This window comes from Bos indicus x Bos taurus, chromosome X, assembly GCF_003369695.1.
Source record: "Bos indicus x Bos taurus breed Angus x Brahman F1 hybrid chromosome X, Bos_hybrid_MaternalHap_v2.0, whole genome shotgun sequence".
In the NCBI taxonomy this organism is placed as follows: Eukaryota; Metazoa; Chordata; class Mammalia; order Artiodactyla; family Bovidae; genus Bos; species Bos indicus x Bos taurus.
Genome location: NC_040105.1, coordinates 108,522,155 through 108,536,206, shown reverse-complemented (window position 1 = coordinate 108,536,206; position 14,052 = coordinate 108,522,155). Strand labels below are relative to the sequence as shown.

At 61.2% G+C, this 14,052-nt stretch overlaps 1 protein-coding gene across 10 annotated transcripts in view; it reads left to right on the top strand.

The window, feature by feature from the left end:
• The window catches only part of ATP2B3 (ATPase plasma membrane Ca2+ transporting 3), a 61,705-nt gene that overhangs the window by 11,879 nt on the left and 35,774 nt on the right, over positions 1 to 14,052 (top strand). For 6 of the 10 annotated variants that reach the window (XM_027533222.1, XM_027533220.1, XM_027533225.1 and 3 more), the window contains exons 2-7: positions 6,227 to 6,553; positions 9,976 to 10,173; positions 10,401 to 10,658; positions 10,864 to 10,989; positions 11,113 to 11,238; positions 13,956 to 13,997. In XM_027533222.1, coding sequence (XP_027389023.1) covers positions 6,346 to 6,553; positions 9,976 to 10,173; positions 10,401 to 10,658; positions 10,864 to 10,989; positions 11,113 to 11,238; positions 13,956 to 13,997 — 958 coding nt within the window. In that variant the 5' untranslated portion in view covers positions 6,227 to 6,345. Of the gene's footprint in view, positions 1 to 5,698; positions 5,801 to 6,226; positions 6,554 to 9,975; positions 10,174 to 10,400; positions 10,659 to 10,863; positions 10,990 to 11,112; positions 11,239 to 13,955; positions 13,998 to 14,052 lie in introns of those variants that run through there. The other 4 variants (XM_027533224.1, XM_027533221.1, XM_027533227.1 and 1 more) reach the window with 2 other exon arrangements.

Here is a 14,052-nt window from a genome sequence, read left to right as displayed (position 1 = left end):
GGGCAAGAGCTGAATCAGGGAGAGCCCAGTCCCTGCCACCTCTAGGAATCCAGACTTGTGTTTCTCTGGATTCTAGAATCCTTCTGGAGTGGACTGTGCTCAGTAGGGACCTCCAATGTCCAGAGTCCATGCATCTGTGATTCGGTTGACCTCACGTGGTCCTTTGAGTCTGTCCCTGGGGCAGCCTGGGTGTCCTGGTCACAGCACGAAAGGGGCAGCCCCACGTAGGCGGAGACAGGAGCGGGTGCTGCGCATGAGTTTAGGGAGAGTATTGACCCTTTTCTGCTGTTATTGTTTTTGCCCAAAGCTGTTCCCTGGGAAAGCCACTTGGCGGGTGCACAGATTGTACCAGGAACAAGGGGGAGGGAAGGCATGGAGGTGGGGGAGGGGAGCTGGGCTGTCCCTTTAAATCTGTTTTCTCTGTTTTAGTTCCTTCTTTTATCCCATCCTCCTCCCTCCACTAGCAAAGTGTTGGAGCTGTGAGGGCCCAGGAGCTGCAGTGATGGCGCCTCTGAAATATTAATGAGGCTGTTCTCTGCCTCAGCGCCTTCCCCCCCCAGCCTCCCTCCCTCCCTCCCTGGCTGAAACCAGGCCTGGTCCTTGGATCCCTCCTTTCCCCTGCCCTGGTGGTCGTGGTCGCCAAGGTGCGTTGGGCAGAAGGGAGGGGGTGGGGCCAGCAGGAAGGCGAGGGCCTGGGCGGGGGTGGCTTGGGTGAAGTCAAGAGGGAGGGGGTGCTGGGACCCCCGGCCCACCTACCTGGGATCACGGGGATCTCCTGGGCAGGACAAGGGGAGGACACCCACTCCCCTGAGTCTCCAAGGGCTCCTGGCCCCAAGCTCATCTGCAGGTTCCAGGTGCCTGGACGTATGGAGAGGAGGGGACTGTTATTTCAAGAAATCCCCATGGCGAGTCTGTGTGCTCAGCCCCCTGGTCACCACACAGCTGGGTCAGCCAGAAAGGCACGTGCAGGGTGGGTGTCAGGTGGCATCTGGTGCCCTGGGACTCTGCCTCGGATGGGACTCAGATGGGACTGGGGACTCTACCGTGGGGGTTCTGCTCCCTGGCGGGGGTGTTCTCAGCCCCAGCTTACTGCCAGGAGGGCCCAGGGACTTCTAGCTGGTGCCACCAGCCACGATCAGTCCACCCCAGGGAGGTGGCAGTGCCAGTCACAGATGCCCAGTCAGCCCTGTGGGCGCAGATGTCCCCCACCCCTTGTCTCCTCCACGAAGACGTTGGGGAATCGGAAGGGCTATCTCTCCTGGCAGCCTGGGGTGGTCTGACCCTCCCTCTGGGGACATGGAAGGCAAGGCCTGGAGGTCTGAGCCTCAGTTTTGCCTTCTCCAAAATGGAGTGAAGGCGTCTCTTTGCCCTCCTGGGGTGTCTGTGAGGAGGCAGTGAGGGAAGCCTCTGGAGCCGGGGCTTGGGAACGGCAGCGCCCCCATCTCATTCAGAAAGCTCCTAGCTGCCCAGGGCCCCAGGGGGAGGGGGTTCACAGGAGGCAAAGTGGGGGACCCAGGCAGATTAAGTCAGAGGTGCTGGGACAGCTCCCAAAGCCAGTCAGTGGTGGCCAGGGAGGGCCAGCACAAGGCGGAGAAGACTCCTGGGTTTCTGGTTGAGTGGGCATGAGTCACAGGGCCCAGGGGCAAGAGACATCGGAAAATCCAAGAGTGAACTTGAGCAATCTCCAGCTGTGCCCCACGCGACCCCCCCACCCCCCCAGGTAGCAGCCTGTTGAAAGTCACACAACCAAGGGAGGTAGGTCAGGAAGCCCCCAGCAGGTCGGCTCCTGCCACCCCACCAGTGCCAGCCAGTTTGGGCCAGGATGGAGCAAAGGCCAGAAGGTCTGAGTCCCCTCTCCATGGAGGTTTACAATTCAACTAAGCCAATTAAAGTTTGAGAGATGGAAGTGTACAGAAATGGTATGTTCCCTGCCCTTTCAGTGCCTACAAACCGTTCTAGGCAGCCAGCCCAGGCCAGGAAGTCTCTGTCAGGCCTGCAGCCCTGATAGGCCTGATCACTTCTGCTCTTGGCCATTTCGGGATGACTGCTGTCCTTTTTTTCAGGCGGAGGGAGGCCATCTCCCAGGCTTATAGGGAAACCAAAGGATATGCTGTTTGGTATTGATCTTACTGATGACTCCTATACCTGGTAGCCTGTGGAGTTGATGAAGAGGAACGTTCTTAAGAGCACACTCTCCAACGTGGGAGGGTCAACTTATCATCCCTGCATCCCACCTCTCGAGGCCCCTGGCTTCTCTCAGACCACCCAGGCCTCCACTCACTCACTCGTCTAGGTCCCTGTCCCCAGCCACAGCCCACCACAAAGTGGGCTCCCCACCCACTCAATAACCACGTGTCTCAAAGAGATGATGACCCAAGCATAGGACAGACCCACTCAGGTCGGCGCCCTGGCAAACAGAGTGAAATAAAGATTTGGCCGTGGGATTCTAAACTCAGTGGCAGTTGGTTTGGGCGGGACTGTGTGGAGAACCATCCATGTGAATTGCCACTCAGGTTTATCAGAGGCCATCGGGGGAGAGGGGGACAGGACCATGTGCTGACCGGGCTACGGGATGGAGCTGACCAACCAGCACAGGACAGGAGCTGAGGGGGCCTTTAAAGAAATGTGCAAAAGGGAGGGCTAGGAGGACTGATGCTGGGGCATGCTTTCTGGGCAGTGCAGCTTGGAGGCACAGACTGACAACTCCTGAACCAGGCCATGTAGTGACCAGTCACCCAGCTGGAGGGAGACCTATAGGGTGGTAGACAGGGAGATCCCTGGGGCCTGCCTGGCAGGCGCTGAGGGCCAAGGAGTGGGCCACAGCTGCAGGCAGGAGGCCAGGCCGCAGCGTGGAGCAATGGCAAATCCAGCCAAGGGACCGCAGCGAGGGGCTAGGAGAGCTCTGTGCCCTCAAAGAAGGCCAGGCCTCAACTCTCGGCCTGTTCCCCTTACCAGGAGTCACTTTGGAGCCAGTAAGGCCACAGCAATGTAAGGAGCAGCTCAGAGCCCCGGTGTGGCTGGATCTGGGCAACCGCTGTTGCTTAATGGAGGAGGATGAAGGCACCCTTGGGTGAGCCCTGGTTGTCAGGGCCAGGAGGGAGGGTGCTGTGCCCTAGAAGGGTGCAACCTTCGCCTGGATGAGCCCACCTGACTCATGTGGGTGGGCCTGGGTGCCTTCCAACTGAGTCTTGTCTGAGTGAGTGTAGAGGCCAAAAGGATAAAAGGAACAGATTGTTCACCTGGCTTCCCTTTTAGAACAAAGCACTGGGGAGGTGGCTCAGTGGGGAGCCACAAAGGCACCCAGCTTGTCCTTGGGACCCCGGGGTCGAACTCACAAGATCTTGGAATGCAGGCCAGTGGCCTGCCTGCCAAGGGCATCACAGCCCAGGGTGAGTGCCGGCCGGAGCTGGGGACTCTGCTCAGGGACAAGTGACTCACATATTTGCCAGATGCCCCCCAGCCTCCCGAACTCATAGTACCCCCAGGTTGATCAAGCTGCCTGTCTGAGCCCTGGGATCAGACTCCTGAGGGTGTCGGTGCCCTGTCCATGGGCCCAGGGCTGATCAAAGCCGAAGCCAGGGCCTCCATAGATGGACAAGACCCCCCTCTCCCCTCCAGCAACCAACAGTCAAAGGGGCTGGGGTGACTGAGCCCAACCTGGCCAGTTTCATCCAGGGTGCTCCCTACTGGGAGTGTCGAGGCAGGGGCACAGAGCTCAAGGCAGAGAAAGCAGGGTGAACAGGTATCCCAGCACAGGCAGCACCTAAGCAAAGGTGGAGAAGGAAGCTGGGGGGGTGGGGTGACAGTTCGGGGCATCTGCAGAGGACTCAGGAGTGTGACTGACAGTCAGAAGCTGCCATTTCGGCCTCTGGCGCTTCCATAAAGAGCCTGCAGTCAGAAGCAGGAGACCCAGATGTCCCTGTGTCTCTGCCCCTTCACCTGGCCAAGTGACAAATAGGAGGGGGATTCCTGCCGTGCCTGCCTGGGTGGGTGGCGCCTTCACAGAGCATCCCAGAAAGAGCCCACCTGGCCTCAGACTAATGCCTGGAATCCTCGCTTACTTCAAGTCCCCTGAGCTCCAGGCGCACCCTGGGGTCCCCACTCCCCCTTCTCCTGCAGCCCCAGCCCTCATCTCCTGCCTCCCTCCCCTATTGTCCGTCATCAGTCAGCAGCCCTCTGCTTGGTGGTGGCCTCTGCCACTCTCGGTGGCATGGGATCAGCAAGCCCGGTTTCCTGTCTGGGACCCTGTCCTGTTACCTGCCTCCTTCCTGGTCTCAGAACACTCTTCCCTCCAGAAAGAATGGCTCACTCCTCCATCCCAGCCCCCAGCTGAAACTGTGCCCCCACCCCAGCACTCTGAAGCTGTTATGGCCATGTGTCTCAGCAGCAGGACCCTCTAGGTACCCACCTCCTGGCCAGAGAGTGCAAGGACCTGTTCAGTCCTGCCCACCCCTCCGTAGCCAGCAGGGATGGCCAGCACGGACACAGAGTAGGTGCTCAGGAAAGATCGGTCAGATGGCGAACAGGAGGGACAGGCAGTGGGGAGATGCGTGGGAGCCGGAGAGGACCATGCATTTGCGAGTCTGCCATCTTGTTCCCACGTCTTCTGGCAAGGAAGGCTGCTTCATGCAGAAACTGTCTAGAGTGTTAACACTTAAGTGCCCAAACTTTGACAACCTGGCTCACTTTAGATGGCCATTGGCTGAGATGCCTTTCAGACTACACCTCCGAGGCAGGGACCGCCTCAGTGTTCAGAGGAACTGAGAGCCCCTCTGTGTTCTGAGCCCCCTTGGGCCAGTGAGCAATGAAGGAAATGAACCTTGTTTCCCAGAGACCTTGGTCTCAGCCCCTGAGTACTGGGGCACATCCCTGCTCCTGGCATTGGCCGGCCTCTGAGAGCAGCCACGGCTCTCCTGAGATCAGAGGCCACACACCTCTCGGCCATTGTGTTTCCATGGGCAGATCTAGATCAGAAACCTGGGTGGGTAGCCAAGAGCTGCTTCCAAGAGGATCCTTGTGAGCCGGGAGCTTCCCCAAAGGTGAGGGATCCAGCCCAACTGAGCGACGTTGCCAGGAGGCATCTGCGCTGGTGTGAAGGCCAAGGCCACATGCGCTGAGACTCGTTCAGTCCTGGGAGCTTAGTGCGTGGCCTTGGCGATGCTGCCACTCCGCGCAGGCCACCAGCTGGGATGAGAGGAGGGGAGAGACTAGCTAGAGAAGCTCGAGACCCAGGACCAGACAGCCCAGCGGCCCCTGTGGCCCACACCACCAGACCCAGTGAGGGCTGCGGACGGGGCAGCCAGGGGTACCGGAGTTCCTTGGGCAAGTTTCAGGATGCTCCGTGGAGGAGGAAGGTGGATGGCCTGGGACTTAGCCCGCTGTTGTTAATTTCGGGGAGACCCCAGCTCCTCACTTTGCCATCTGGAGGGCCAGAGGGTGCGGGAGACGGGGTGGCACTGTGTTGTGGGGCAGGGCGACAGGGAAGTCACCCGTGACCTGTGGCTGTTTTCCGCTTTCTCCTCCGCTCTCCCCTTCCACTCCCTCCCTCCCTGCCTCCTTCCCCTTCCCTCTGGCCCTCTCCCCTCCTTTTCCCCTGCCCAACCCACCCTCTCCCTTCCTAGCCCTGGACCCCAGGTGCCCCCAGGGCAGCAGAAACACCCTGTGCACTAAGCCCTGACCTAGCGCCCAGCTGGCTCTGTCCATGGCTTGCCCTGTTCCCTGGACCCCCGCGGGCCTGAAACCTTGAGCCGCAGGGGCCCCGCCCGAAGACCACTGCCGTCAGGGAGGAGTCTTAAATCAGGCAAGCGAGGGAGTATGATGGAGCGTCTATGCCGGGGCAGGACCACCCACTGTTCGTTCCATCCCAACATGTCACGCCTGCTCCAGTGTGGGGGCCCAGGTGAACTTGGGGGACAGCGAGAGCCCCCATGTCCCAGGTTGCCTAGTGCTGGCAGCTGCAGGTCCCCACTGGGAGGCTCTCATTCTTCCTCCTGCCCCCAGTGGCAAGCCCTGCCAGCTTGTGTGCTTGTGGTGGGCAGGACTGAGGGGTAACCTGGCAGGCAGGCCTGGTAGGCATGAGGGCCTGGCCTGGCCTGGGGGTGGTGGGGGGGGCGGGGGAATTTTGCACCCAGTGAGTCGTGGCTCGACCTGAGTGCACATTTGCAGAGAACGTTCCAGAGAGGGGACCTTGGTTTCGTCTCAATTGTGCTTCTCACCTCCTCCCCAGGTGTCTGCACTTGGCCCCCCTGGCTACACCTCACCCCGGTGCTGGGACCTCGGGGGGCCGCCTGCCCCCGGCGGAGGCTGCACCTGCGAGAACACCCCCGCCCCCGTGCCACAGGCAGGATGGGCGACGTGGCCAACAGTTCCATCGAGTTCCACCCCAAACCCCAGCAGCAGCGGGAGGCCCCACATGCAGGTGGCTTCGGGTGCACGCTGGCCGAGCTGCGCTCCCTCATGGAGCTCCGGGGGGCCGAGGCACTGCAGAAAGTCCAGGAGGCCTATGGGGACGTGAGCGGGCTTTGCAGGAGGCTGAAGACCTCACCCACCGAGGGTAAGTCTGCCAGCAGGGCGGGTATGCCAGCGGTGCAGAGCCATTACCTCCCCACACTCCTCCCTGAAGAGGCTCCATAGCCCCAGGGCAGACAGGGCTTGCAGTCGCTTCCCAGAGGCACTCTTCACTAAACCATGACCACTATTGTGTCCTTGTGCCCTCCCTGGGCAACCATTTTCCCCTAGAGTGGGAGATGCTCTGCATGGGGCAATCTGCCCCGCTGCCCCCTGCCTCCATCACCAGTGGTTCCCACTCGCATCTCTTCTCTGGATGAAATAGCAATGAAGTACCCAAGCTGAGTAAGGGAGGAAGCTGGCACCGAATGGCACATGCTGGCAGGATGGGCCCTAAACTGAAACCTCAGCAAGGTTTCAGGGGCAGTGGCCCTTGACCAAGTGTTCCCCACGTGCTGTCCCCCTTCTGTGTCCTCCAGAAGGTTCTGGGCGTGGAGGCCTTATGGGTCTGCTGGGAGGCCAGGACCCCCTGGGGGCAGCCAGCCTTGGCCCCGGATTTCACCAGCTGGAGCATTTCTGGCCTAGCTGCCACCTCCCTGGCAGGGCTACTAGGGCTACCCCAGGCCGGTGCCAGGATGATCCCCAGCCAGCGCAGATGGATCCTGTCGGCCCTGTCTCAGCTGGCACACCTTTGTCCACCAGTGCCCTGGCTGCCGCCCTTGTCTCCTGCTCCCTGGCTCCATCTGTGTGCAGATGACACCAGGGCTGCAACAGGGGGTAAAGATGCGCCCCTGCTCCCCGCAGAGGAGGTGGGCCTGAGGCTGGGTGAGAGCACACCCACCTGGCCAGGTCAGGAGTACCGAGGACTTGCCTGCGTCCCTCCTGCTTTGTGCTCTCAAGGGCCCCAGCCTGGTGCAAGTGTGCGATCAATCAGGGGCAGATGGCTTGGCTCGGGGCCAGAGGATCTCTATCCTCCCCTCCTCCTAGCCTGTCCCCCCACCCCCAACTTGGGGCTGGGTGGAGGGAGGCCCAGGGTAGAGGGCCATTTAGCCACCAGGGCTCTGGCCTCTCCCAGATAAAAGGAAGCAGATGGGCTTCAGCTGGCAGCTCCTTCCTCTGCCTGTCAGGCCTTGTTAAATATTTAAAATGTCAAGGCCCCTGGGAACATGCCCGATTCTGCCACAGCGGCTCTGGCGCTCACCCGGTGGAGGAGCAGACCTAGAGAAGAGCAGGTGCCCAGGTGGGTGGCCCAGCCATGGCAGAGGGAGCCAGCCGGCCCGCTCTGCATCCAGAAGAAGGCTCAGGTCCCGGCCCACCTAGATGCTCCCACTGTCATTCAGACACAGTGACCTGAGCTCAAGGATTTGAGCGGGGTGGGGGGGGGGCGGTTGGAGAGCAGCTTAGCTGAGCCTCAGGGCCCCCACACACCCCCTGGCAAGGTTGGGAGGAGGCAACAGGCCAAGCAGGTGCATGCTATATTGGAGGAGGGGACTTTGGGTTTCCTCCCAGCAGTAAGTGCATCCAAGAAAATTCCAGAAGCTGGGAGCCTAGGCCAGGCTAGGGTGAGCGGCCCTTCCCCTCGCTGGCCTCCACTGACACTCATGGAAAGGAGAGGCAGATGAGCGGAGAGCCGCGCGATGTGGTCCTAATCCAATTCTGATGGCATCTGGCCTCTGGTCCGGGCAGGGTGCCCATCTGTGTCCATGCCAACCGCCGGCTGCTGCCCCTGCAGCCTAGACCAGGGCAGGACCAGTGTGTGCTCGGAACTGGAGGGGCTGCTGCTGGCTGTCTTGGGTTGCCCCCGTGAGCACTTCTCCGGACCCCGGCGCCAACAGGAAGGCCAAGGCCTCGGGCTGCTCTAGGGCAAGGGAGAGAGAGGCATTGTGGCAGCATCAAGGGCAAACCAAGGCCAAGGGACAGGCCAAGGGAGGGAAAGAGGAAACTCCTGGGGAAGGGGCCCTGAGTGCCCGGCTGGTCAGATGGGGCTGGGCAGGTAGCATGCAGATTCTTGAGGCGTGACAGGGGCCCAGGGGCTCTCTAGACAGTGGGTGGGGCCTCTGTGGTTCTTGGTGGCTCCAAGTCAGTGCCCTTTCCCAGAGTGGGGGTAGTGGAGACCCTGGGTGTCTGGGAGATTCAGAGTCCAAGAACCTTCTGAGTAGTAAGCCCACTTTTCATATCTTCTGTAGGTCAGGGGAGTGGGACACAAGCCCTCAGCTGGGTCCCCGGGCCCTTAGGAGCTGAGGTTCTCAGTTTCTCCTAGTGGGAGACCACAGCCTCCAAAAACTTGACCCGCGGCCAGGTCCAAGCACAGTGAGGCCAGCGGAGGAGGGCAGAGGCAGCTGTGGCTGCTGCTGGGGGGAGACAGTGTGTGGCCTCAGCCTAGCTCAGAGGGCGTGTTCCTGTCGGCCCTTCCACCCCGACGGGCTCCATCATCCCCTTCCCGGAAACCAGCTTTCCCTACCCAGCACATGCCCACCCTCCTTCTTTCAGACTCCTCTATACCACCCTCAGCACGTTCATCTTCTCAAGTCATCTGGAACCATGTCTTGTGTGGCTTTTCAAGCCAACAAGGAGCACCCCACGGGCTGGGATCCCAGCCCTTCTGGTTGCCCCACCCCAACTGCCACCCCTCCGCACTGGAGGCCATGGGAGTTGTAGCTCCTTAGGGCTGGCAACTGCAAGCCACGGAGTCCATGAGGTGTCAGTGTGGGGCCAGGCACTTGGGGGCGCCGAAAAGCCAGAAAGCTTTGGGGCGGAGGGGTCCTGTGGAACGGCCTGGAAGGAAGCCGAAGCCCAAGAGCCGAGGTGGGACCAGGGCACTGTGTCTGCCCCTGGGGTAGATGGCCAAGCGTATGTTTGGCCTTGGGAGGCAGTGGCCTGAATGCCAGTCCCATGTGGAAGCTTTCGCTGCCTTCAGGAATGAGCCTGAGGAGACTCACCCTGTGAAAGCAGAGATCCAAAGGCCTTGATGCTGACCTGGGTAGGAAGTGGGTTGTCCCAAGAATGAGAAGTCAGGCCACAGATTCTGAAATGAGTGCCTGGGGCCACCCCTTTGTGGGTGTGGATTTTGCACCCTGCATTCCCTCCCTGCCACCCCACACACAGCAGCTTGTGAGGATGCAGAGGGGGGTGTGAGCCCCTGGCCCCACCCAGACGTATGGGAGGGTGGTCCAGCCCTTCCTCATGCTAGGATCTCTGCGCTATCACGTGCTCGCACACCTGTGCCATCCAGACAGCTGGAGATGCTGCCTGCGCCCCCTATGTGCCCCCCAGGCTTTGCAGAAGGGCTCCAGGCGCTGGGCCAGTGCGGTTCTGCTTCCTGGGAGCTTTCAGTCTAGAAGGGGAGATGGGCGGATGTGGAGAAGGGAGCGGGGCGGGGGGGGCGGGGGGGGCGGGGGGGGCGGTGCGGGGCTGGTCTTTGCCATCGTCTCCGTCTGTGCCTCTGCTCTGCATCCCCGCACTACACAGGCCTGGCTGACAATGCCAACGACCTGGAGAAGCGCAGGCAGATCTACGGGCAGAACTTCATCCCCCCCAAGCAGCCCAAGACCTTTCTACAGCTGGTGTGGGAGGCCCTGCAGGATGTGACCCTCATCATCCTGGAGGTGGCTGCCATCGTGTCCCTGGGCCTCTCATTCTATGCACCGCCCGGGGAGGAGAGCGAAGGTGAGGGGTGGGGCGTGGAGGGGAGGGGCGCCGGGGGCGGGGTGTTGAGGGGGCGGAGCATGGGGAGGGGCGGACTCGGAGGGGCGGGGCGTGGAGGCACACCGCGGGGCCGAGGGCTGCACCACCGAGGGGCCGGAGGAGGGGAGGGTCCTAGGAGGTACCAAGGAGCCAGTGAAGGAATTCATCTGTCGCCTCCGTCCTTCCCTTCTGTCCTTGGGCGGGCGCAGCCTGTGGGAATGTGTCGGCTGGGGCCGAAGACGAAGGGGAAGCCGAGGCGGGCTGGATCGAGGGGGCCGCCATCCTGCTGTCTGTCATCTGCGTGGTCCTGGTCACGGCCTTCAACGACTGGAGCAAAGAGAAGCAGTTCCGAGGCCTGCAGAGTCGCATAGAGCAGGAGCAGAAGTTCACCGTCATCCGGAATGGGCAGCTCCTCCAGGTGCCCGTGGCCACGCTCGTGGTGGGAGACATCGCCCAGGTCAAGTATGGTGAGTGCACCCAGGGCAGCACCTCCAGCACACCCAGCTGGGTGCTTCTGTGGGCCTGGTTCCCTGGCAGCTGGACGACAGGACTGGGGATGGGTGGCTACCCAGGCCCAAGGGGACATCCTCTGGGAGTGGTGGGAGGCAGTGGGGAGGAAGGCTGCTCAGACGCACAGACGGTCTGTGGTTCTGGCTGCCTGGCCGACCTTAGGAGACCTGCTGCCTGCCGATGGCGTGCTCATCCAGGGCAACGACCTCAAGATCGATGAGAGCTCCCTGACGGGCGAGTCGGACCATGTGCGCAAGTCGACAGACAAGGACCCCATGCTGCTGTCAGGTGAGCCCCAGGGGAAGCAGGGCTCCTGGTCCTGGGAGGCCTGGGACAAGACCTGGAGGTGCTGAGCGTGCCTCCCAGCCCATGGTACAGATGTCTGTCTCAGCCTCTGTGTTGCTGTGCTAGGCACTCATGTCATGGAAGGTTCTGGAAGAATGGTGGTGACGGCTGTGGGTGTGAATTCCCAGACGGGCATCATCTTTACCTTGCTTGGAGCTGGTGGAGAGGAGGAAGAGAAGAAGGATAAGAAAGGTAAGGCAGCACTAACCGTTGTATGAAGCCTGCTGTCTCTTCTGAGCCTGCCTTCTGGTGGTCCCTCGCTCAACCCGTCCCTGCTGTGGCACTGACGAGAACCAGCCCTCGGCGGGTGGGAGCCCATACCCTCTCTCCTGGAATTCCTTTTGGAGGCCCCTCTTCTGAGGTCTTTTCCCCAAAGCCAGCACGTTGGGGCCCCCAGTCTTGTGTGAGACAATTTCCTTTGGGTGGCTGTGCCCTGAAGGCTTTCGGGAATATGTGCGCGGGCGCAGGTGTACCGGGGTGTGGGGACAGCCCTGCTTGAGCAGGAAGGGAGTTGGAGGGCAGAGACCAGCCACCCTGGCTTGGGAGAGTGCTTCAGGGCCATCCTTGAGGGGGGGGGTGTTCAGCCCCCATGGTGAGGTGCTGAGGGTTCCAGGCCACCATGACAGCTAGGTGTCACAGCTGAGGTGGAGGGCTCCCAAGTAGGAGGGCCTGGGCACCCTAAGGGCCATCACGGCAGAGGAAGCTGAGAGGGGGCTGGGGTCCTCACCCCAAGGGAAAGCACTGTCGAGGGACAGATGTCTTCAGAGATCCCAGCTCTGTATCCAAACTGGCACATGGCTACCCAGCTGCCTCCCCTTGCCACCATCCTGAGCCCCATACATGGCAGGTGACCCCCTCAATCCTCACAACATCTGCTTACAATTCACCTTGCACTGACCTGGATCTCCCCTTAGGCCACTCCTGTGACAAAGCAGGTAAGGAATGGCGTTTGCTCCATGTGCATCCCACCTCTGAGTGAAGCCCCCTGAGCCCACTAGAAGTACAAAGACACACACTGGTACAGAGGGACCATGTGCCAGATGCCTGTAGCCAGGGTCCTGCAGACATAGGCAGTGGGTCACCAGTCACCAGCTCCACCCCAGTCAATCAAGGCCACTGGGCCTTGAGCGCAGGTGGGCTCAGTCTGCCAGCCCAGGAACACGGGGACAGGTCAACGTAAGGAAAGACTTCCTCATGTCCCCCTTCCTGGGCCACTGTGTTCCTTGGAGGAGATGGTGAGCTGCTATTGCCTAGAGGCTTCCCAGGGCCCCAGGTCCTGGCAGCCTGGGCCTGGGTTCCCTTCGTGGGTTCCCCTCCCTGCAGGGCTCAGCCCAGTGTCTCTGCACAGGCAGCACCCTGGGGCCCCCAGGACTACCAGTGGGTGGGTAGGCAGGCCCCGGGCCTCCCCTAGGCTGGACTGGAGTCCCCAGTGACCCTCCAGTGACATCCTGATGGCTGCTTGGCAGGTCGCCCCCCTCCACGTTCCTTCCCGGGCTCCTCCCCTCCCACTAGGTCCCTTCAATGTCAGAGGCCTGAAGGCCTTGGTCCTAGGCCCCTTATCTTTGACCTCCAGCTCCCTGGGTCCCCGCAGCCCCGGCTCCTGTCCCCCGCTTGCTATGTCAGGTAGAACGTATCTCTAGCACCTGGCTTCCTAGAGGAAGGGAGCCCCGAGGGGAAGCTGACCTGGCCAGGCTCTGGGAGGGGGCGTTGTACCCACTACTGCGCACTGGAGATTGGAAGGTGGGGTCTCACTCTCTCCCCACCTCCGCTGTGATCCATCCTGCCTGCGGGCTTAGCGCTCCCTGACCACCAAAGCCTGTTTCTTGCCTTCTGGCCTGACTCCTCGTGGTCCTCTTTGGGCTGACTTGTCTTTCCTCCTCCTCCCCTCCCTTGGCTTCTGACCCCTCTGCAGGCCAGGTCCAGCCGTCATCTTCTGGCTGGGCTCATCTCAAACCTCCCTCCCTCCTCCAGAAGGCTCCCCCCATCACAGAGCAATACACCTTCCTCGTGCTGGATTGTCACCCACCCCTTCGCCTCTGAACGTGCCCAACCAACCCCCCATGAGGGTGGGGAAGGAGCCTCTCTTGATTGCCTGGAACCCCCCAGACTACACAGGATCTCCAGTGATCATGAGCTATTCTGTGGGGGCTGACGAAGCAGCCCACGCAAGCCCTTCCTGCCTGGGATCAGTGGTCTTTGGATGTAGGGCTGTCTGTGTATGGCTTCTGGAGAGCTCTCCTGGGTGTAGGTGAAGCAAGAGGAGCTGGGGTACAGAACCCGAACCCCCAAGCCTGAAGCCCCTCACCTGCTGGCTCTCCTGAGCCCTCCCAGTGGGACAGTCCTTGCCAACCTTGCAAACCAGAGGCACGGCTGGCACCGTTTACATTGACACGGGGAAGCCAGTCACTGCCACCATTCCTAGCAGGCAGCTTCAGGCTTTATGGTGGCAAAGCACATCAGCAAAGGATCCCCGCACAGATCCACCTGGGGTCCAGCCCTGATGCTCCCTCCAGTGCTGTGGGTGTCCTGAACCTGGCCAACTCCTCTCCCTCCACAGCTGTGCTGTGTAGAAAGCTGATCTCTAGGCCACTGGGCTTAGGAACCATCTAGGCCAGGGAACCGCAACCCTCCGAGCCCTGGATAGATACCGCTCCATGTAGGACCTGGGCTGCACAGCAGGACATGAGCCGTTGTCTTCCATGAAAGCGGTCTCTGGGGCTAGGAAGGTTGGGGACCACCGATCTAGGCAAACCCTTTGTGCTGGTTCTGGCCCATGGGTTCACCGCCCACCCCTCCTCCCGCACACACTGGCTGCAGTGTCTTGTGCCCCGCTGTCCCATGTGCGTGTGTGTTACCAGGGCCACGTGGTGTTCTCAAGTCTCCGTGTCTGTCGTTCCTCTCCGTTGTAGGCAAGCAGCAGGATGGGGCGATGGAGAGTAGCCAGACCAAAGGTAATGGGCGCTCTGCACTCAGGATGGGTGGCAGAGGGTGCCAGGCAGGGTGGGT